Source organism: Alligator mississippiensis, chromosome 7 (assembly GCF_030867095.1).
Source record: "Alligator mississippiensis isolate rAllMis1 chromosome 7, rAllMis1, whole genome shotgun sequence".
Taxonomy (NCBI): Eukaryota; Metazoa; Chordata; order Crocodylia; family Alligatoridae; genus Alligator; species Alligator mississippiensis.
Window position 1 is genome coordinate 74,817,960 of NC_081830.1, and position 24,521 is coordinate 74,842,480.

At 41.9% G+C, this 24,521-nt stretch overlaps 1 protein-coding gene across 1 annotated transcript in view; it reads left to right on the forward strand.

The window, feature by feature from the left end:
* The window catches only part of PRKCI (protein kinase C iota), a 50,930-nt gene that overhangs the window by 16,218 nt on the left and 10,191 nt on the right, over window positions 1-24,521 (forward strand). The window contains exons 2-11 of the mRNA XM_006267721.4: window positions 1,375-1,496; window positions 8,748-8,837; window positions 11,767-11,817; window positions 13,492-13,577; window positions 15,737-15,877; window positions 17,138-17,192; window positions 19,595-19,653; window positions 20,065-20,241; window positions 21,414-21,511; window positions 22,126-22,212. Of these exons, the coding sequence (XP_006267783.1) occupies window positions 1,375-1,496; window positions 8,748-8,837; window positions 11,767-11,817; window positions 13,492-13,577; window positions 15,737-15,877; window positions 17,138-17,192; window positions 19,595-19,653; window positions 20,065-20,241; window positions 21,414-21,511; window positions 22,126-22,212 (966 nt within the window). The remainder of the gene's footprint in view (window positions 1-1,374; window positions 1,497-8,747; window positions 8,838-11,766; window positions 11,818-13,491; window positions 13,578-15,736; window positions 15,878-17,137; window positions 17,193-19,594; window positions 19,654-20,064; window positions 20,242-21,413; window positions 21,512-22,125; window positions 22,213-24,521) is intronic.

Sequence of the window (24,521 nt, forward strand, 5' to 3'; positions counted from 1 at the left end):
TCCAGTTTCCAGTACATAGATGTAAGTCAGAGTAATGGATTGAGATATACTCTTAGGCCATCCACTTTCTTTGGTAACAGATCCCTTGCAAACCATCTTCTTAAAGTTCTAGGCATGGTGTCCACATGCTTTTCATTCTGTTGGGTTCATCAGTTTATGCGCTGTCTGCCTGGCGTTCTCAACTTTGTCTATAATTTTCAACATTGCTCAGTATGCAGGGTTGGTTATTTTGAGATGAATCCCAAATGTTTGAACTCGGTTGGGGGTGGGGCTTATTTATACATTTGAGGCTTGGGTCTATGCAAAAAATTATATATATTTATTTATAATACATAATTTTTTGTGTGCATCTACATGTGTGCACATGTGCATATGCACACATACATAGAACAAGGACATCTCAAACAACGTCTTTTGAAATAAGAGCTGTATCTTGGGAAGTCCAAGCTTGGACCACAGCACAGCCATATTTTCCATGAGAGATGGAAAATGTGAAAGTGATGTGTGGACATAGGCACTCAGACATGTTACCATAAGGTGAAGACATGGGCTTTACAGTTTGACATCTGCTCCATGGTAACTGCCCATGTGCTCTTACCTGCAGTAAGAGAAAGAAGGGTAAGTTGTTGCTGTTACCTTTCATTGAGCGCTAAGCTACTGGGGGACAAGAATATGCACAGAGCAGCTGGTGGACTAAATCTCATGCCTTCTCTTACTTTGTGGGAACTTACATGCTGATTCCCACCCTTAAAAACCCTTCTTAGAAACCACTTATTTTGAGAATCCTCTTTTTTTTTCCTCCCTCATCTCTTCTTTTTAGATGTATTGTAGCATACCCCCTCTTGTCTCCATCTCCTGCCACTATATCATAGTACTGATATAACTTGTGTATGCAATTAAAATGCTGTGCTGTCCAACTGGTAAGTGGCTGCCATTTGAATGACACAGTATGTTTCTATACAAAATGTAGGGTTTATGTATTTCTATTATCAAAAATAGGTACCTTTTCCAGTTTTCAAATAATTGGGTAATAATAATAAAATCACTTGTAATCTAGCTACTTTGCCAAAAAGAAACTACAATGTTAGATCTATTAATTCTGTCATTAAAAGTCTAATTCATTTATTTGTAACTGATGTACAATACACAGATGAAAATCAATAAGAATGCAGGAGAGTATTTGCCAAGAAAAGATTCCTTTTATTTTTTATGGGGCAACTAGTTTATCTTTTTCTCTCTCTCTCTCGTGTCCCCCCCGCATCCCCTCTCGTGTTGGCAGTATAAATTGGGGCCTGAATAGTTCTAATCCTGTGTACAATCATATAATTAATGGATTTGAATGCTCATTTCTTTCTTTCTTTCTCTCTTGCTCAGGGACATCATGATAACCTATTTTGAACCTTCCATCTCATTTGAGGGACTGTGTAATGAAGTTCGAGACATGTGCTCCTTTGACAATGAACAGCTCTTCACTATGAAATGGATTGATGAAGAAGGTAAACTGTTACCAAGTGCTACAAGATACAAATATATTATCTACATATCATGTTATGATTGTGGATATAAAATGAAATACATGTACAGTTCCTACAATTGAATTTCTAAGACTATGAGAGAAAACTAGCATGGTCCTAAGTTTGACCTCCATTACAGAGCTGCCAATACAACTTCAGTTTCTTGGGCATCAAAATAAATAAATTACTTGTTTATATACAGAGCATATATTGACAGTATTTATTTTAAGTCCCAGTTATCCTCACTCCATCAAAGAGCAGTGTGGAGTCTCCTTGTTGCTTAATAGAGACATTCCATGTGGAGCTGTTAGGCCCAATTTCTAGCTGTTAGGCCCAATTTTTAGGTGTGAAACAAAGGCTGGCTTTGAGTATGAAACCAAAAAGTTATGCTCAGAGATTGAAGGTTCAGCTCAAAACCTTAGGTCTTACGTGTAGAACCATTTCCTGGACTACATATTAAATGTAATGGTATACAGACAGCTGTGTAACCTGGGTTGTGCATTGTTGTCGTTTTCCACTTGACGCAACTTTTCCTATTCAAAATTAAAAGAGGTTCAGTTTGTTCAGCTTCAGCACTGGTCCACAATCAGTGCTTAAACCATGGAAGTACTGAATGAGCAGGTTTGCCAGATGGTAATATGAACTCAAGAGGTCTAAAAAGACCATTTGACTGCAGCCTCATTGCTTCAGGGCAGATGTGACATTGTAGAATGGACATAAGTGACGATTCAATTTATCAGCGACATGGAGCAGTATTCTGTATGGAGTACACTTACGGTATGTGCCTCTACCATTATGGTAGCAGTGAGAATTTCCTAGAACAGCTGCTTCCATTATGAGGTTAGGCCATAACTGAACAATAATAACTTCTTTTTTTTTAATGGAAAAAAATCTATTTACAAATATTTCTACAACTATATGTGTATGCAATGAAAGAATTTCAACTTTTGAGTTGAGGGCCTAAAAAATGTCATCCTCCCTACTTTCACTATGGGAATGGACTAGCTCGGGCCAGCAACCCCTGGCATGCGTGCCGAGCATGACACGCAAGGCCATTTTGCTCAGCACACCACCGCCAGCCCGGGCTGTGAGCAGCTGCTGCCAGCCATGGAGCCCAGGCTGCTCCCAGCAGGCAGCTAGGAGGCTGCAAGCCCTGCTGCAAGCAGACTGGGCTCTCTGGGCCGGCTGCAGCTGGGAGGCTGCAAACAGCTGCTCCGCAGCTCTCCAACACCTTCCAAGGTAGACATTGTGGTTTTTTCAGCACTCCGACCAAAAAACGTTGGCTACTCCTGGACTAGCTGTTAGGGCTGTGTGAAGCTTCAGCTGCTGATTAGATTTGGAGGAGATTTGGCCTGATTTGGCAGCCAAATCTCCAAATCTGAATCGAATCAGGAGACCAATAAAAAGGTCCGAATCAATTTGATGCTCTCCAAATCTTTGTTCTACACATACAGAATGTGCCCCTGTACCCCCCCTCCCCAACAAACCCCTTAACTTCAGCTTTGTAGCTTCAGAGGTAGCAAAGTCAAGCCAGTGCTGAGTGCTTGTAAAATCCCATTGCATATACTAAATGTAATTCATATGCATACAATGTTTGCCTGGCTGCCCAAAATCACCTCAATTCTTCTAATCAAATTAATTAGAAACTTGTAATTTGGCTTATTTCAGAATCCTTTTCCAGAACTTAAAAAAACCTCAGTTCATCTTTTTTAATACACGTAGTATGTCAGTTGTCTTTCATGCACATGCTATTTTCTTTCTATTATTGTAGAATAAATTATTCATGGTTGTTGGAATATATAACAGGAAATATAGTGTTTAATCAGTAAGCAGTGAATTATGGCCTAAATAAACTGCCTGTTCCAAGTACAGGAGTAAGATATATTAAGCAGTTTAATTGGAATGATCATTTACTGGATTTTTTCCTGTGTCATCTCTATTACCAAGTCTAACTATTTTAGCCCCTGTAAAATAAAAAGCATTTTAACTTCCATTTTATATATCCAGCATGTGCTTACAAAGCTAAACCTAACTTAATTATGAAGGTAATCTCTCTTAAGATAAATGGATGCGACTCCCCTGAAAAAGTAAATTTTCAAGTAATACAAACTTTGACTGTTTTTGGTCTAATTTTAGATATAACACCTTAGTTGCATCCCTGACATGCACTGAGAGACTTGCTTTTTTAACCATCAGATATTAATCTTTTTGTTTAATGAAAACTTTAGGCATGATTGTGTTGCGCTAACACAACAAGTAAACACACCCAGTTTTGTATTTTGAAATTAAAAAAAACAGCTGCACTTCTGAAGAGTTTGTGTATGCTTGTTGCTATAAAAATTATTTTTTAAACTTACGTTGGATGCCTAAAAAATGGAAATGTTAATGTTTGATCTTAGAAGATACTTGCTAGTTATTCCCTTTATAAATCCATCTAATCAGCAGGGATCCTGGTTTTCTCTGTTTTAAAAAACTATGAATTCTCTGATTTAAAAAATACTCAATTCTCTGATTAACCCCCCCAAAATTTTATTCATTTATTTATTTATTTTTATATATAGATATATTTTGGGGGAGGGGGTAATCGGAGATTTGCTATTTAAAAAAATAAATTTATAAATAAACTTAATAAAACCCACCAAATTCTCTGATTTAAAGTAAATATAATTTTGGGAGTTTTAATCAGAGAATTTGGGATTTTTTATTTTTTTTTTTGAGAGAGAGAGCCAGGATCCCTGCTAATTAGATGGTTATTTTAAAGGGAATAACTGGCAAGTATCTTCTAAGAAGATGAAACATTAACATTTCAGTTTTAGGCATCCAACAGAATTAAAACTAATAATTTTATATAGATGTATCATGTATATGTATCAATTTAACACAATATTTTATTGATATATTTAGAATTGTAAAGCAGTTTGGAAGCCTACCATGCCTCAGTCATTATAATAAAATAAATTCTAAATACTAAATTCTAAAATGTTTTGGTGTTTAATCTTGGTTTTTTTCATTATGAAAAATCATAGCTTTGCCTGTCACCTTCTTGCACAAGGATGCAGGTTCAGCTGTGGTGCTGAACAACCCTGATATGTCAGTGTCCTGCCCATGCCATTGCCCATCACTCCCAAGCCACAGGCCACCCCTCTCTTCACTCCCAGCTGCCCCCGTCCCACCCCGGCTGGAGTGCAGTGGCTGTAGCAGCTCAGACTCGTTGTGGGTGGCAGCGGAGTGAGTCTGACCATGGCACAGACTAGAGGGAGGAGGAAGGGATGCCTGTGACACCTGCTGCCCTAGGCTGGGGCTCCCACACTGCACCAGGGAGCCTGACCAGAGCCCCACCCCCTCCCCCCAGAACATCATCTTCCTAGCTGCCTTGCCCCTGTGAGCACAAGCCCCAGGACTGGTGCAATTGGCTTGGCTACACAGCTCCCCGATGCCCAAAAAGTGCCCCCCTGCCCCCTTCCACCACTAGAGGAGCAGGTACCTCCCCCCTCACCGTGCTGCAGCTACGGCACCCAGACACCTTCCCCTAGCACCAGAAAACACCTGCCCGCCCCCCCCCCCAACACTTCACACCCCCTCCCCCCACAAAGTCCCTAAGGCCTGGCCTTCCAACCCCAACCCCCCCATAGACTTACCTGCATTCAGCTGCCAGAGCTGCCCCCAGCTCCCATGCCTGGCTGTATGGTGGCCATGTGAGTGTGCAAGTATGTTAGGTGCGGGTGGGTATGGGGGGAGGGTGGCTGGGGTTTGCGTATGGCAGTGCGAGGGGATGCATAGGTGCATGTGTATGGAGGGGTGTGCATGTGGGACTCATCCTATGAACACACACACACACACACACACACACACACACTCTCACTCTGTCCTTATGCCTGCCAATACATGGGCACACACACATACACACCCCTACCAGCGTGGTCCCATGCTTTGTGGTCCCAGGATGCAGCCAGGAGCCATGTAGTGCTGGAGCAGGGCTGGGGTAGGAAAGCAGGGAACTGGCTGGGCTACTCAAGCCTGCTGAGGGCTCCCTCTGGGTCCTACTGCCCCTGGCTCCAGCCAGCTTTGATAGGGACCCGGGGCAAATAAATATTAATTTACTCAATTTTTAAGGGGCTCTGCAGGCCGGATAGAATGGCCTGGTGGGCTGGATTCAGCCCACGGGCTCTATTTTGCCCACCCCTGCACTACACTCACTTCCTGACCCAGCTAGTCCCAGGATGTGTGCGCTACCTGCCCCAGATCCAGCATATAGGGGAGAAGGAGCATGTACATGGGTCTGTGAGCCCAGTCTGGCCGGGGGATCAGCCCCATACCACTCCTCCAGCCCAGGGAGTCAGATGAGTTTGACATTCTAGACATAGGCAGACAATGTGAATCTGGGTGAATCTGATGTCTTTTATTAGATCAACTTAAATAGTTGGAAAAAAATTTTAAGCAAGCTTTTGGGTTTAAAAACCCTTCGTCAGGCTGAAGAAGTTTCTGCGGTTGGTGTGTGCTCTTCCTGAAAAGAATGAAAAGTAAATTAGCCAGTGGCTGGGCTGGTATGCATATAAGATAGGCAGTCAATGAAGGTGTAAATAGAGGAGTCAGTGGGTGAGAGACAGGCTGGGTGGTGGGGAGAGTAGGGAGATGAATAGTGGAGAGGTACCTGTGAAATATGCCCCCACAGGTAATTGGGTATTCTTGTCTTTGACCGATTTCCAGTGTGTGTTGATTCTGGTGCACAGTTGTTGTTTGGTCCCTCCTACGTAATTACCATCAGGGCATTTTGTGGATTGGATGAGATATATTACATTTCTGGAGGTGCAGCTGTAAGATCCTGGGATGCTGATGGCTCTGTTGCGGGGTGTAGTAATTGTGGGGGTGATGGAGATGTGTTGGCAGGTTTTGCATTTCTTGTCATGGCATGGTCTGGATCCATTCAGTGTGTTTTGGGCCTGAGGAAGTTTGTTTCTGGTGATGAGGTTAGTGAGGTTCATGCTTGTTTGAAGACTAGGATGGGTGGCTCTGGGAAGATCTCTTTAAGAATAGGGTCTCTTTCTAGTGTGGGTTGCAATTGGTTGAGGATCTCCCATATGGGTATGAGGGAGGGGTGATATGTCATAATGACCAGCAGTGTGTGATTCATGGGGGTTTTCTTCTGTACTGCAGCAATTCTTCACGTGGTATCTGGGTGGCTCTTTCAAATGTGTGCGCTATCGCTCTGGAGGAGTGTCCTTGTTGGGTGAAAGCCTTTTTAAGATTGGTGGGGTGGCAATCCTGGGTGTTCTCTTCAATGCAAATTCAGTGGTATCTGAGGGCTTGGCTGTATATCACAGCTTTTTTGGTGTGTTTAGCATGACTGCTGGTTCTGTGCAGATATGGGGGTCTGTTGGTCTGTGGGTTTCTTGTATAACAAGGTCTGTATTTTCCCATTATGGATGCTGCTCATCGTGTCTAAAAAGGAGATGTTGGTGCTGGAGTATTCAAGAGATAGTCGGATGGAGGGATGGCGATTGTTGAATTTCTGACGGAACTCAATCAGAGATTGCAGGTTTTCAGTTCAAAAGATGAAGATTTCATCGATATATCTTAAGTATAGCGAGGGTTTGATGGTACAGTCCTTGAGGAAGTCCTCCAGGTGGCTCTTAAAAAGGTTGGCATACTGTGGGGGCATTTTGGTGCCCATAGCTGTGCCCATGGTCTGGAGGAAGTGTTGGTTATTAAAAGTGAAATTGTTGTGCGAGAGGATGAAGTGTATAAGGTCAGTAATATCTTTGGGTCTGTACTCTGAGTTGTAATCTTGGTCTTGTAGATATGTAAGGCTGACTTGGATGCCATCCTGGTGTGGGATGTTGGTGTATAGGCTGGTAATGTCCATGGTGGCTAGGAGGGTGCTGGGAGGGTGGTCTATGTTTTTAAGTTTCTGTAGTGTCTTGTCACCCAAAGAACAAGTTTTGTCCAAGTGGTTTTAGGATTGATTCAATGAAACCTGATATTTCTTCAGTTAGGGTCCCATGGTTGGATATGATAGATCTGCCAGGGTTCCCTCGTTTGTGGAATTTAGGGAGCATGTAACAAGTCCCTGGGTTGGGTAGTGAGGGGATCAAGGTCTGTAGTTTTTCTTGTAGTTCTGATGGAAATGATTTGATGGTATTATTGAGTTTCATGGTGAAAAGGGGAGTAGGGTCTTCTTGTAGTTCTTTGTAGTAGATGATGTCAGAGTTGTCCGTTGGGTTCCTTTATGTAGCCTTCACAGTTTACGACGACTATGGATCCTCCTTTCTCTGCTGGTTTTATTACTATTTCATGGTTCAATCTTAGAGATTCTATGGCCTTTCTCTCTGGTAGAGAGAGGTTGTTATGGTGGCGTGTTGCTGATTATTTCATTGTTCATTCTTTCCGTGAAGCAGTCAATGTGTAGCGGTCAAGGTTAGGGTTTCGTCCACTGTGAGGTGTCCAATCTGAAGTTGTTTGGGGATTTTTGGGGTTGATCTTTTCCTCAATGTTGTCAGAGGATGTGTTGTTGTTGGAAGTGGATTCTTTTTTGTCATGGAAATATTCCATGAGGCAGAGGCATCAGAAGAATTCTTCTAGTTCTCCACATTGAAGTATTTTATTAGTGTATTTTTCTGGTCAGAAATTTAGGCCTTTTAGACAGATTTTTCAGTTTTGGTAAGCGGATGTGTGGAGAGATTGATATTTGAGGGTTGATCGCTGCTTTCAGTTTCATCAGGTCTGAGGTTGGAATGTTGTACGGTGTTGGTGTTATTCCTCTGATGGTTGATTTGTGGCTGGGAAAGTTGTTCTTGGACTAATTTGTTCCATTTCTTCTTTTTATGTTGGATGAATGTTGTAGAAAATTTTTCATAGTCTCATCACTTTTATACATGAAAAAGCAATATAATTTTAGAAATCTAAAATATATGGCTCATGGCTTTTCTTATACTGTGTGAGTAACTCTTTTTTTTTCTATCGTACAAAATGTGTATGAGAAGAGTCAAAATAGTACAAAGTAAACAAGTCACAAAATCTCTTATTAAATCCGGAGGGAGTTTAGATATAATCTCTGGAACAGGATTCTTCTTCAGTTCTGACTGACTAGAAGCATTAAGAATGCATAACTTAGAAACACTAATATAGATATGAATATGGCTGTGACTAAAATTAAAAGCAGTTGTGGCAAAATTCCATCACAATGCTATATCTTCAAATTACACTGATATTTTTTTTTTCTTTCTTTCTTTTTAGGAGACCCGTGTACAGTTTCTTCTCAGCTGGAGTTGGAAGAAGCTTTCCGGTTATATGAATTAAACAAAGATTCTGAGCTGCTAATTCATGGTAGAGTAGAGCTTAATTTCTTTCTTCTTATACAAATAAGCCAGTACACCCTTCTTTCTGTTCCTCTGGATATTGATTTGGTCTTCCTTATCACATCTGAATATTGAGATTTGCTAGTTTGTACTTTTCTCCCCTTCTCATCCATGCATGCATCAAAGACTACTGCACCAAATGATTTGATATCCTTAGAAGAAGACTGCTGCACCAAAATCCCATAGTATTGCTAACGCTACCTTGATTGGTGAAAGTGTTGATAGAAAACTTGTTAGCAGTGAATAACATGTAGAAATAGAAGTGGAAAGAACGTGTCCTTGCACTTGGTACAGTAGTGCTTGGCATGCTTGTGCTGGCAGGAAGCTGACTATGTTGTTCATACTATGCTGGGTCCTATTACCTGCTCACTGCTTTTAAAGTAGGAGTCAAATAAAAGAAAATAAACTAATAATCTTCATTCACAGGCCTAGGTTAGGTACTTCGATCAGACTTCAAGATGGAACAGAATATTTGAAAGTTAATGCTGAACAGTAAAAAAAAACTGGCAGTGCGGTATGTGAACAATTCATACCTGTCCTAGCTATTGTTTGGCCCACTGGGGTTATTTCTCCAGGCTAAGTAAATTAATACTTCCTCTGCTTGTGTTAGAATATTTTTCTTTGTATGCGGAGACCTAGAACCTGCAGAAACTAAATTTTAAAGTAATAGAAGAAAGCAGCCAGCTCCCAAGAAAAAGGTGCAAGCATGATGTTGTTTTAGCATGACCCCTGTTTTAGGGAATGAAAGCAAAATGGCTTCAGAAGCCCAAACTGAATTGAATTCTATTTCATCCATGTAGGCACAAATCAAAACTTGTAATTTCAGTTAGAACAGAGACAGATATCTGAGACTAACTACTGTTTCTTTTTTTCTAGTGAGCTTTTTTAAGGCTTATAAAATGGTGAATGTTTCTACTTTCTGGAGCAGGGAATTAAAATGCTAATAATTTTCCCTGAGGACATAGGGGAGAGAAAATTCCATAGAGTGAATGTAGAAGTGCCCAGAAAATCTGCTTAGCCCAAGTATATCTTTCCTTTGTCCTGAAATATGCATTTCCATATTTCCTGCCTCCGCTTGTATTGATTATTTGACGATATGTTGAAGTGATCAAGCTAGTATCATATCTAACTTATCAGTGGTCTACACTGTTTCTGCCATTATTACAGCCAGAAGTATTTTTCTGGGGCTATATCAAAAAGTACTAGCATGGAGAAGATCATAAATACATAATATTGCATGTAAACAGACACATTTATAATAGAAGTTGTCAGAAAACTAATCTATGAGCCGCTAATGGTGCTCACTCTTCTGTCCTGCTAATGACCTTATTTTACTATACAAGAATAATATTATCATAGATTTCATAGACATAGGCATTAGGGCTGCAAGGGACCTTGCAAAATCATTGGGTCCGGCCCCTGGCCAAGGGGCAGGAAGTCAGCAAGGGGCAAATGATCCCAGCAAGATAGGCATCCAAGTGTTTCTTGAAAGTGCACCACCTCTGGGGGGTGTCAGGCAGGATTTACCTCCTATAAATCCAGGCTGGTTGCCATTTAGCATGCTGGACATGCACAGCTATCCTTAATAATTTTTTCAAAAGTTTTCCCGAGGATAGAGGTGAGACTAACCGGTCTATAGTTACTCGGATCCTCCTTCCTTCCCTTCTTGAAAATAGGGATCACATTGGCCCTTTTCCAGTCCTCTGGGACCTGACCTTAGCACCAAGAGCGATCAAACAATTGTGCCAGTAGCTCTGCTATGACACTGGACAATTCCTTCAGCTCCCTTGGATGAAGATCATCCAAGCTTGTTGACTTAAACACATCCAGCCCTTCCAAGCGTCTCTTCACTAAGTTGGTGCTAACAGTTGGTGGGCTGGTTTCCCCTTTATGCCTGTCTATGATCCAACTGGGGGATTTGTCCTGATCCAAGTTCAGGAATACAGAGGCAAAAAACTCATTGAAGAGCTCAGCTTTGCCCCCCCTTATCTGTCACTAATTGCCCTAGTTTGTTTTGCACAGGGTCTATGCTACCCTGAGCCTTCTTTTTGCTCTCTATATACCTGAATTGGGAGTTGTCGAATATCCTCACCATTGGCCACGCTATGATGTCAGCCAGTTCCTTTAGCACTCTTGGGTGCATTCCATCTGGGCCAGCTGATTTGGGCATGTCCAGGTGTTCCCTTTCAAGGTGTTTCTTCACAAGATCTATGCCAATGATGGACATATGTTTGCCCTTACCCTGGTAATCCTGCATCTTGTCAGACAGGGCGATACCCGTGGTCTGGTGGAAGACCGACACACAGTAATCAATTAGTAAATGATTTTTCTAATATTTTTGTCATGTAGATAATACATTTCTAATAAAGACATTAGGCAACTGTACACAAAATTAAAAATAGCCACAAAGATGGTTAAAATGTCATTCATACTATAGAAACAGTCTGGGGACTCTGATATACCTATGCATCTGGTAGAAATAGAGATTGTTTAAGCCCTCAGTAAGGAAGTCAGTTTATGTCAGTGAACAGATGAAATTAACAAATTTACATTAATTTTTCATATCCTTGTAAAGGAGTCAATGATCACTTGGTACACCACATCCCAACTCAGATAATAATTTGTTTAAATGACTTTTTAGAATAAAGAATATGGAAGAATTGAAGAAAATCGAAAGAAGAAAATAAGGAGATAGAGGGTTGGATGCATGTGTTTGTTTTATTAGTTTTCTTCTTTCAGGATTCTTAGTGGCTTGGTATAGCCACTCACAGACCTTGTATTGTGAAGTCTTTGTACTCTGTCTTCTCAGATAATACAACTGTCCATTATTGTCTTTTTAATATGTTTTTTTTTATATCTGAAATGAGATTAATCTGAAGTCACTTTCTATTTTACAGTGTTTCCTTGTGTACCAGAAAGGCCTGGCATGCCCTGTCCAGGAGAAGATAGTAAGCTCATTTTTGTTGTAAAAATCCCTTCTTGAAAATGCTCATAGCACATTTATTTTGTAATAGAATCTGAACTGATAAAAATCTGCTGATTTTGAATATCTCAAGGGATTCCTGAGATGTCTAAGCCTAGCAAGGATGGCTATAACTCTTCTAATCTAGCTTTGTCTCTTCTCAAGTCTGGGTAGACTAAATGACTGACAATACTATCTAGTCTTTTTAACTGAAATGTAGTATACAGTTTGGGTGTTTTCATCATTTCAAACATTGCCATCTTGTTGCAGAAATTTGTTATAATATGAAAACTAAATAGACTTAAGCATCTTGCAGCTTTAAAATTCCCTGAAAAGGTGGAAAAGGAAGTTATTACCTCTTTAAATTGTGGACGTGAATAAGAGGTAATCTTTCTGTAAAGAGTGGGTTTGCACTCATAGATGTTGAAAGAAATAGTCTGCAAAATAATGGTTCTTGGGGGTTCTCCTCCATGCCCCCTTATTGTAAAAATGATTTGATGACTTGTATTCAATACTGCTCTTAATTTTAAGATTGCATCCCTACTCATTCACCCTTAGAAGTTCTACTAGGTTGGATCAGTCTATTTAGGGTGCCTATGGATGTTCAGGGCCCCACTCTAACTCATGGTGCTTTACATAAAGTGCCGTGAGGTAGAGGCCCCCCCCCCAGCACAAGACATTGGCCTGTTGGGGCAGGGGTGGGGGCTGGAGCCTGTCTGCACCAGCTGTGGCCAGCAGGTGGGGGCGCTTCAGCAGCCTTTGAAGAGGCTACCAAACCATCCTTGTCCACAGCCCCCCACTATCCCCCAACTCCGGGGCTGTCAGCATGGGAGGGATGGGGAAGGGGAGGGAACAGCCAGCACAGAGCTGTTGGCTGGGGTATTGGGGAGAGCCAGGCCAGGCCTGCAAGGCGAGGGTGCTTTGTTCCACCCCTTCCCCCTGGCCATTCAAAAGCAGCGGGCAGCTCTGTGCTGTCTGCTCCCTCTTCTTCCCCTTCCCTCCTGCACTGACAGCCCTAGGACATGGCTGGGCTACTGCTGCTGGTGTGAGCACCAGCCCAGTCCCGTCCCCGCATGAAAAATTTACTCTGGAGGGAACACAAGTTCCCTAAGGTGCTCTCCTTTAGAGCACCTTCATCTAATACTTAATTTTACCAGGGTTAACTTTTTGTGCAATTGGCCATTTTAAAAACACATGCATGGCTGCAAAATGCTAAGTCACAGCTGTAGAGTGCTTTCAGGGGCCTGATTGCATGAAAAATATCACTTGTGTCAGCACTCTTAAGGAAATGTAGGGCATCTTAAGCTGTTGCTTTCTGACCTTTACCTCTTCTGTGAAGTTACAGAAGTTTCTAGGGATGCTTGGTTGGGATTATCATACACCACATTCCTACACAGTTAAAAGCAAAATTATAGAAAACTAAAAGTTCTCATATACCAAATATCTGAAGGTTCTTGCATTTTGGTTTTAAGAAAAATAAAATCCTTTACAAGTATCAGATCTGAGCAAAGGTGCATTTGTAGTTATTTTCATGCAGAAAATTCCTAGTGAAATCTTCCTGAAGCCTTCATCTTTTAAAGTAGTTTGTAAAATGTACCATACGCTTTCAAGTGCAATATTTACACTTTCATTCATCTGTTTATACTTTTCTTCCTCTTAGAATCCATTTATCGTCGTGGTGCCCGCCGGTGGCGAAAGCTGTACTGTGCAAATGGTCATACTTTTCAAGCAAAGCGGTTTAATAGGGTAAGACTTTGAATGGGTAGTAGAATCCAGCCCTAAGAAAAGCTGTGTCTGTTTTATAACTGTGTAATGTTACACCCTCAAAAGATTAAAAGGTAAATTTATTCTACAGAAAATTGGCCTTGCTCTCTGTGTGGTATCAAACAAAAGGAACTGCTTGTATTGTCTGATAAGCAAAAAGTATGCTGAAGGTTACTGAAGTATATTGTACTAGTTTGAGCATTACTACTTTGCTTGTGTGTTATTTATAGCAGTTGGTCATTGATAACCGTGTACTTTCAGTAAAATTTAACATTAAACTATTTAAATATGAGTAACTCACATGTTTATTTTGAATTAGTACCGCACACACAAGTTACTGTATCAGCAATACAAATGCAGCCATAGTCTTTTTTAATTTGTTCCCAGAGGACAGACACTAGCGCTGGTATTAAGTGGCTGTGAACTGAAAGAGCAGTTTGGGTGCAGAGCTCCCAATAGACATTGGCAGTTCCTGAGCTCTGGGAACAAACATGTTTGAGTCTTGCTTGTGGAACATGGAGTTCTCTCTATACCTTGCAAGTAAGAATTGTGAAATGTCTGTCCAGCCAGCCTCCATATGTGGGAGTGTGAGCAATCACAAGCAACAAAACCCACTTTTTCTTTTATGGTTAATACAGAGTTTTTTTTAAGTCCTTTTCTCAGAGAGAATTAAATTGTTTAGCAGATGGTTAGTGTTTCATGTTATCTGCCATCCACTGCATGGATTATCTCTTCTTTCCCTCTTTGACCCTTTCCAAATCTGCTGTTTCTGTTCCACTGAGGATGTTTTATTTAAGGTCTTGTTTGAACTCTTCCTAGCCAGATCCCAGGATCCCTCCTCAGTCCTCATCTTTCACTTCAGGCTGCTGAAAGTCATCATTAACCATTTCCTGCCTTGGCTTTTTAGGCACCCTTATCACATAGTTTTCTGTCCAATTGTTTCTTTTTCTTTTGGTTTGTGGTCCTTTTCATTTGCCTTTACCTGGCCTGTACTGCATGGTTTCTCTTTGCACTTACTGCTCTACTATGTACAAACCATCTAAATGTAACTGCTACTTATTTAACTTTTTTTTAGGGGTGCACCAAAATATTGGTTGGCTATCAGATCAGCACCGATTTAAAAAAAACAACCCCCCCCCCCCCAAAAACGTTATTAACTATTGTCTTTCTTTGGTCATTGTAGCCAATAATTATGACCGCATGTCCAGAGCACCTTGGCAAGCGTAGTCCAGTCCCAACACCCTGCTGCTGGCGTAAGCCTGCAGCAGACTACAGGTCCCAACGAGTCGAGGAGGGGGCATCAGGGAGCGGTCATAGGGCTCCACGCTCATCAGCAAAGGGACCGTTACTGGCTCCTGCTGCTGCTGCCACTGCCACGGCAACATCACGCATGCAGTGGGGGCTTGAATGACAGGACTGTGGAGATGTTGGGCTCTGCACAGGCAGGGTAAGACTGCACGAGGGACATTCTGCTCCACTGGGCACTGGGCGCCTTTGCAAAAGTGGTTTCTCCCCAGCAGCCACAGGAGCTCGGCTGTGTGGGGCCCGCCGGTGCTGAGGCAATGGCATGTTCTAGGGCTCAAAACACGCCCAGTGCCACTGTTTGCACGGGAGTCTGCCCTCCCTACCTGAGATGGCAACATGGGCTGTGTGGGGAGCGGAGCTGCAGTAAGAGCTGTGGGCGAGGGGTTGATGTGCTTGGGAATAAGGTGGTCACTGCCTTCCTCATCGAGGGCTGGAGCTGGCAGAAGGCATGTGCTTGTGTGTTATAATTGGACAACAACCAAAAAAAAAAGATTTATTTATGTTCGTAGTTTAAAATGCCTTGTGCTGTTATGGGATTGGCGTCGGCCAATGCGGTTGGTTAATCATTGGCTATCAGTATCGGCCAAGAAAATCTTTATTGGTGCACCTCTAATTTTATTGTTACTTTGTGTTGCTTATCTCTTGTCTCCACCCATTTGCTTTTGCTTATACTTAGATTGCAAGCCCTTTGGTGCAGGGACCAACTTTTTATGTCTATTAACAAGAATGCAGGGCCCCTCATTCAAGTTCTTATATTTTTACAATAATACAAGTAATGAAAAGGTACTATGAGTTTGATCGTTCTTTGTCTGAATTTTATTGACTTGTCCTTTTAGAGAGCTCATTGTGCCATATGTACTGACCGAATATGGGGCCTGGGGCGTCAGGGCTACAAGTGCATCAACTGCAAACTCCTTGTTCACAAGAAGTGTCACAAACTTGTCAACATTGAATGTGGTCGCCATGCACTTCCACCGGTAAGTGAACTTCGTCTAATCACTCCTCTGAAACAAAACACTACAGAATAGTGACTTGAGTATGAAGCGTGTAACTACAACATTGAAATTCTTTGTGACTACCGGAGAGGTGCTGATAGTTGTATTTCACTTTGCTTCTCAGGAATAAAATGTACTCTTCCACCATTAATTTCACTGATGCTAGTTGTACTCCTCTAATGATATGCAAACATGTTAGGTAAGAAATATCTCCATTTTCAGGAAAGAAAACTTGGGCAAAGAAACTGATTTGTCTAAAGCTACCCAGTAAGTTAGCAGTGTTTAGTTCCTAGGCCTCATGATCCAGTACAGTGGTCAGCAACCTACAGCCCGCAGAATCTTTGGATCTGGCCCACAGACGTGGGACTTCAGGTTCCGTATTCTGCGGGGCGCCTTCTGCTGTAGTGGGGGGACAAACACTGGCAGCAGCAGGGTCCTAGTGCCCAACCATCCATCTCTGACTCAACTCTTACCTACAGCCAGAAAAGGTTGCCCCTACTCTTGATGTAGTAGATTCCCTAGAGTCTGCTGGAGTTTGCTAATTAGCATGCTCCAGCAGCCTCTGCTGCTTGTGTATTCAGCGTCCCTGTGTTTCAAAATGGCAGTGGGGCACTTTAACTAAAGCTCTTCAAATGAGCTTTAGTTAAAGCACCCCCGCTGCCATTTTGAAGTGCAGGATGCTGAATACACGTGAAGCTGCGGTCACTTTAATTAGAGCACCTCTCAGAGCCTCTCTAATTAAAGTGCCTCCCCACACTCCCCAACTCCGGAGCATGTGTATAACCTCAGTTCATAGCTGTGAATTCAATTTGTTGTAATTTGGGTGTCCCTGGAATAGTCAATAGATAGAAATGTTATTTGAGGACAAAGAAAAAACTCTTACCCTTTCATAGCCAGTCACTGTAACTTCCTCTGCCCAGGTGAGTGGGAGAAGGAGAATTGGAAAAGTGCTAGTTTCTCCACGCATTTCTAGTAACTAACTGAATTCAATGCCATATGGCTGCTGCTTGATTTAGTAAAAAACCTAACTGTTTTGGTCCTTAAAGATTATCCACAGTACTCTCTCTTACTAGAAAGAGACTCAGTAAACTGGAATCCCCTTTTCAAAGAGCTTGAGTTTCTCAGACTCAAAAGGGTAACTACTTGTGTTGATCCTTCTACAAATTCAGTCCCAAAGCCAGATTACATTGTATTAATCTGTAATTGGTAAACTATATAAAACATTACTCTGAATATTTTCAGGAGCCTATAATACCTATGGATCAATCATCAGTGCATCCAGATAACATAGAACCAGGTAAAGCTAATACATTAAGTACTCTTTAAAGTACCTGAAATTGCTGGAATTTAATCAGTTAAAATGTTGTTTTTAAACTCATCATAATGAAATAAAACGTTTTACAAGGAATAACTGTAAGCTATTGTTAAAATGACACTAGTTAGTTCTGTTCAGGGGAAAAAGGAATGAACTCTGTGTAAGAAAAAATTACGAAGATGGAGAACAAATATGACCCACCTGATGTTTTAGATTTACACTTCATTAAGAGGGTTTATAAAAATAGTTTGCGGTTAGTTCTGTGTAACACTATAAATAATTTATTTAGCTATAATTAGAATTGATATCTAGTCATATCTCCTAGATCAGTGTCCCAGATGCCTCACCATATTATTCCTTGTATATGTAAGAGTGGTAGTCATCACATTTGGAATTTGAATCTAGTTCCTATTAGACCTGTATGAAGCAGCTAGTTTTCGATTTAGATTTGGCCAATTTGAGGGACAGTGATTTGAATCACTGTCTGGAATCGATTCGGCTGAATCTGATTTAGAGATTCAGCTGCTGCCGAATCTCAGAATCAAACAGGCACCTCCTCTGCCCAGCCCCAGTGTCTGGACTCTTAAAGCCCCGCACTCACCGGCTCCTGCCAGGCAGGGGGGAGATCCCTGCTACCCCTACTGCCCTGAGGTGTGTGGCGGGGACACTGCTATGAGCCCCCAGTGGCTCTGATGGTTGCTGCAGCAGCCAGTGAGTGCAGGGCTTTTTTTTTTTTTAAAGAACCAGGAGCTGGATCCAGGTGGGGCAGCTATTGATGGGACTGGTAGAGCAGGTGGGAGATGGGGGCTCTGCCAGAGCCCCCACACATAGCATGTGGCAGTGGGGGGCATCAGGGATTGCTCAGCCACCCCCGCCCCCCCAGCAGGAGCCGGTGAATGCGGGGCTTTTTTAAGCACCAGGACACTAGGGCCAGGCAGGTCAGCCATTGACATGGCTGGGAGAGCAGGCAGGGGTGGGCACTCGAGGGGGCTGGGGGAGCAGACAGGAGATGGGACCTTGCAGGGGTCCTCCCGTGGTCCCCTTTCCCCCTCTTCCGCTGCTGCCACCCCCCCCCCCCCCCCGCCTACTTACCAGCACAGAGTTCAGGTCCAGCAGCGAGTGGGGACTGCCTGGATCTCCAAAGCTCTCCAAATGTTTTCCAAATCAATTTGGAGAGCTTTGAATCGATTCAGACCTTTTTATTGGTCCCTGATTCAATTCAGATTTGGAGATTCAGCCGCTGAATCGGCCGAATCCTCTTCAAATCGAATCAGCACCTGAAGCTTCGCACAGCCCTAGTTACTATTAGGAGCATACAAAACGGGCCCTATTCGATTCGGATTTGGATTTGGCCTGAATCCAATTCGATTTGTTGATTTGTATCACTGTCCCTGATTCGATTTGGCCGAATCTGAAGATTCGATGCTGATTCAGTGAATCAGCAATTCGGACATGGATGCAGCTTTAAATGTTTTTTCTAGATACTTGGAGGTACCAGGCACGGCTCGTGAATGCTACGATGCTGGGGTGAATGGGGCATCCCACAGGCATGCGAGGGAGCCCACCCCGCATGCTCGGCGGCAAACCCAGAAGTGGACTGGAAGTACTTTTGGTCCACTTTTGAGTCTACTGGGGAGTTGGCGATCAGCCATGGGAGGACCCTAGGTGCCTTCCCAAACCCAGGAGGCACCAGTCACCGAGCTGGGAGGATGCGGGGGGGGCCCGGCGCTTTCCCTGGTGGACCTGGAAGTGGACCAGAAGTGCTTCTGGTCCACTTCCTGGCCTGCGGCCGAGCATGCTGGGGGCCCCCCCGCCCTCCTGTGGAAGGTTCCATCTGCCCCAGCATCACAACATTTACGAGCTGCCCGCTACCTAGAGGTATGTAGAAAAAACATTTAAAGCTGTGTCTATGTCCGAATTGCTGAATCTCTCCAAATCGATTTGGAGGGTTCCAATTTGATTCAGAGAGATTAAAGGGTCTCCTGATTCAATTCGGAGATTCAGCCACTGAATCAGGTTGAATCTCTGTCGAATCAAATCAGGAACTGAAGCTTTGCGCAGCCCTTGTTACTATTACACTACAGGACACAAAGGAAGTCAGTTTGTACTGTACCATTGCCCAAGTCTGTAGAAAGCACTGCGTGAGAGCTCTGTGCAGATAAAGCAAAATGTCATACTTCCATAGGTCAGAATTTTAAAATTTATAATAATGTTCTAATCAGCAGTGGGCAATTGATGAAAGAATTAATATGACTGTTCAAAAAGGTTTAGCTGGTAAAATAAATTTAACTAATCTAGCACTGGAGCCTTCTGGGCAATAGAAAGTATCTCTGGTCTTAATTTTAATGCATATATTGAATACTTCTTTTGCTTTGTTCCCCTAGTAATTCCATATAATCCTTCAAGTCATGAAAGTTTGGATCATGTTGGTGAAGAAAAAGAGGTAATGTCTTAGTATTCCAGTTTAAGAGATGATATGGTCCTTGAATAGCTTCCTACCATCAGCATCTTTACAATTATAAATCCTAATGATTTGGACATTGACACACATGTAAACTATACTGAAGCCATCGACTTGTACAGTTTTCAAACTTGTCCACTTGTGAGATTATATAGATTGGAGTTGTACAGAATTCTAGGTGCAGTAAAAATCTTTAAAACATCTCTAATCTCTACTCCCTGGTAGTTTTAATATTAAAATTCAAAGCAGTTTTGAGAAAAATAAAGGATAATTATTAATCGTTATTGCAGTAGAATAACTGTATAAACCACGTGAGCCTCATTCTTTCAAAGAACTGTGGTTAATAATGTAGTAGTAATAAGTTTGCTCAATTATTTTAATCTTTCTTAATAGGCAATGAGCATTAGAGAAAGTGGCAAAGCTTCCTCTAGTCTGGGCCTTCAGGATTTTGATCTGCTCCGGGTAATTGGAAGAGGCAGCTATGCTAAAGTACTTCTTGTTCGATTAAAGAAAACTGAACGTATTTATGCAATGAAAGTTGTGAAGAAAGAACTAGTCAATGATGATGAGGTAAGAAATGCTTGTAGGATTGGAGCAGACAGCTCTTTCTTTGGAGAATTTGCATCTGGTGTTCGTATATTAGGCTTGCAGTTTCACTATATTCAGAGATTTGTCTAAATGCATGTTGGCTTTTTCAAATAATATTGAAAGCTCATGGAACAGGCTGCCACATTTAGATCTTTATTAGCACTTTTGTAACTGACTGAATTTCCAGGTTTGACTTTTATAATATGAGCTTCAGTTATTCCCTTGAAGGGGAATACTAAGAAGCCATGTTCTCTGACAGTTGGCCTCCCTTTGTAAACTTCGGTATTTGGCATGTCAGTTATTAGTTTGGAGTCCATATTGCCTGTGACTACAACAGAATTTCCTCATAAGTTTCATTTACAGGACCTATTAATTGCAAATATGTGGGAGGGTGTAGGGCTTTGTAGGTATTATTGAAGGCCTACCAGTCCCTACAGAATGCTTTATTGGTGATAGTTATGTAGATAACTTGGCTTGATTTGCATTTTCTGTGCTGAGTTTGTGATGCATGTAGTTAAGAAAAGCTTCTTAACTAAACTAAACTGAGAATTCTTAATATATCAAGTCACTTAGACCAAACAGGGAACACCACATTGCAAGTTTAATTGCTCTTCTGACTGGAGCTTCATTTCAGTGTGGCTTAACATTTGTGAAGTCTTTGATTATGACTTGAGTACCTACTTTAATGTGAGGCACCCATTTTGACAAATATAAGGTGTGGACGAACATCCATTATTCCTTATGGTTTTACTTTAGTTTACATATTCATAATCAAGCTTCATTTTCAGTGCTTTTCTTACCCATAAACTCTTTAAGCTCTACCCATTAATTCCTCAGCCCTTGTGTTACTTTACCTTTCTCTACTCAGACTTTCAGTTTTTCTGAATGGGGATGATCTTCTTTTATTAGTGTTCTGAAAATGCAGTCTTCATACATATGTACTATAATTAAAGTGAAAGAGTTGTAGACAACATTAGGTAGTCTCTTATTTTGGTAACTGAGTTGTCTAATGCAGAGTTAAACTGATCAAAGGAATTAAACTGTGGGTTGTCTAATATTTTTTTCTTAAAGCTAAAGAGAGATGTAAATGTTTCTCTGTGTGTCTGATAATTCTAAGAAAAATATTTTCTGAGCTTGAAATTTTTTTTAAACAGGACATTGATTGGGTTCAGACAGAGAAACATGTTTTTGAACAGGCTTCTAATCATCCCTTCCTTGTTGGACTGCACTCTTGCTTCCAGACAGAAAGCAGGTAAAAGTCAGACACTTACCACAAAAGATATTCTATTGTTATTCCAAAGTGTTACCCAAACTCCTGGGTATGGATCAACTGTTAAAAAGAATGAGGAAGTGATAGTGCAAAATACAATGCTAAGATTACTGGCCCTGGACAAAGTAAGAGTAGTTTGAGGAAAGATGAAAAGTTGAATTTTGAAACTTATTAAGATGTGTGTGATTGTTGCGTAGAAAAGTAGATATGGTAATTGAACATAACTGCAAAGGCATGCAGTATCTTCTGTGTGTGCAGGAGATGGAAGCATGCATACATTTGATAAAACGATCACAATAATAGTTAGAGAGTGAAAGGTTAATTAGTTTCTTTCATCAGGAAAGGAAACCCCAGAAGAAATTGTATATGTTGACTCTTTACATGGGGTTTCACTGCTAGAAGAGAGCACTGAAAGGAAATGGAAATGTGCCAATACTTTCATGGCATAGGCCAGCCGTATTATATAGGGGAGGGAAGGAGGAATCTTGCCAGATAGTGGTAATTCTGTTTTTTAAAGGGTCCAAAAACAGAACAACAATAAAGGCTGTACGCATAGCTGAAACAATCACTTATGTAATATACCTTTTGTGTTTCAGACTATTTTTTGTTATAGAATATGTCAATGGAGGAGACTTAATGTTTCATATGCAGCGGCAGAGGAAATTGCCAGAGGAGCATGCCAGGTATGTTTTAATTCAGGATATTTTTTTTCCCCACAAGAAATTGGGTTTTCTGATGTGATGTTTCAGTTCTAAACCTATGCTGATCAGCCACAAGAAGGCCCCAAGAGGTACAGGCAGGGCAATTTCATGCTGGTTGGAGCAGCAGCTTCAGCTCCTCAGTGTGTTGCATACATAATACCATCAAGTCTTGGTGGTGTATATAGCCTTCCATCACAGAGTCTACAACTACATACTACCTTTCGTCCCATGATCATATGGCCAGGCAAGGAACAAGCAAGCATTGGAGGACATGATCTGGCCTATTTAATGAAAGGCCAGCAGAAGTACCTGTTTTCCAAAGCTAAAGGGAAGCCCCACTAGATGTGATTCATACAAGGATGAGTTGTATTGAATTCCTAGAGAAGTGGATAGGGACAGTCAACCACTTGAGAGCAGGAGAAACCTGTACTTCCTAAGGGTGGAAAAAGCTTGGGTTGAACATACCCTGCATCTGAAGTTTCCATTTTGTTCCTAAGCAGGCATGACCAAAGTGTGATGGCTTTTATGCAGCTATAAGTACAGCTTGAGGTTTGGTGGAGAGGCTAGAGACTAGATCTGTACTTGAATATAGTGGTTTGCAGTAGCCCGCTTACAGAACTTGCAGTGCTTTAGTGAGAGAGCTGGTTTGTGGCGTTTGCTTCTATGGTGACTCCCATGAGCTGCCATGTAGCATGTGGCAGCCAACCTCATCACTAGCAACTGAAGGAGGAGAGTCTAGTACAGCACTGAACCAGCATGGGTTAACACAAAATATTTACTCACTGGCTTAATCAGCATTTCTGATGCTAAGGGGTCCTATGAGGTAGCTTCTCAAGGAAGTGGGGAGAGGGGTCACTAACAGATAGTTTGGAGCAGTGTCAGTGCAGTCTGGGTGCCAGTAGACTCAAGAGGCTTCAGGGCTGTTCTCAAAGGTGAGAGAACAGTTTGGACTCTGTTCTGATCTGGTCGCTGCTCTGTGGGGATACTCTCTGGTCCTTGCTTTGGTTCCTGTGGCAGGGCCTGTTACACCTTAACCCCATCACCACCTTGTGTGGTGAGTTCAGGGACTTCCTTTTTACGTGATGGGCTGGAGTGCATGCTGGCAGCAGCAGTTGGCAGATGCATAGCAAAAGTTCTTAAGCTGAGGACATGAAATATTTAAGGGGAAGGTCCTCTGCTGGAACAGTGAATTAGGCAAGAAATGGCTTTTTTTGTGGCTCTACCCCTTTTAAAATAATAGCATACAATCATTTCCAGTCATTGTAAATTGGAGCAGTTGAGGGTGAAGATGTGGCCAGAGTGGAGAATGCAAAGCAAGATGGGATATTAGTGAACTACTCCTCCAAACTGGAGGGGGGAGAATGGGGTTGTACACCAATATATCCTATATATCTGGAATGCACCCTGAATCCTCCAAATCCAGCTAATAAGGATTATTTGGGTAATTATCATATGGACAGCCAGAGGGATGAGTTATAAGAAACAGTCAGAGAGCTTGTGATGGGCCTGAATGAATTCAAGTCAGCAGGGTCTGATGAGCTTCAGGTACTGAAGGAACTGGTAGAATAAATCTCAGAGTCCTTGACAATAATATTTACAAAGTTTTGGGAGATGGGCAAGATACCAGAGGTCTGGAAAGGGCCAACATAGTGCCCCTCTTTAGAGAAGGCTTAAAGGGAGGACACAGGGAACTACAGACCAGTTAGTCTCACCTCAATATCTGGGAAGTTCCTAGAGCATATTATAAGGAAGTCTGTGTGCAAGCATCTGGATGAGGAAAGGTTGATCACAAGCAGCCAGCATGGGTTTATGAAGAGCAAATAATGCCAAACAAACTTAATCTCCTTCTTTAACAGAGTAACTACTTGAGTGGATGAAGGGAATTCAGTAGATATACTATATTCAGACTTGTCAAGGCTTTTGGCAGAGTCCCACATGACCTCCTAAATAAAGTGGAGGCATGTGGGATAGACAGAACTGCTATAAGGTGGGTAGAAAATTGGCTCAATAACTGCAAGCAAAGGGTAAATTACAAATGGATCCATGCCAGAGTGGCAGGAGGTTTCAGGTGGAGTCCCAGAGGGATGTCTGCTGGGCCCAGTGCCTTTTAACATGTTTACTAATTATTTGGATGGTGAAATAGAGAGCTTCTTGAGCAGATTTGCAGATGACACAAAACTGGGAAGGATAGTGAACAGTGAGGACAGGAGTACAATGCAGAATGATTGTGATGGATTGGAAAGCTGGGCTAGAGCTAACAGGGTGAAATTCAGTGCCAACTTATACAAGGT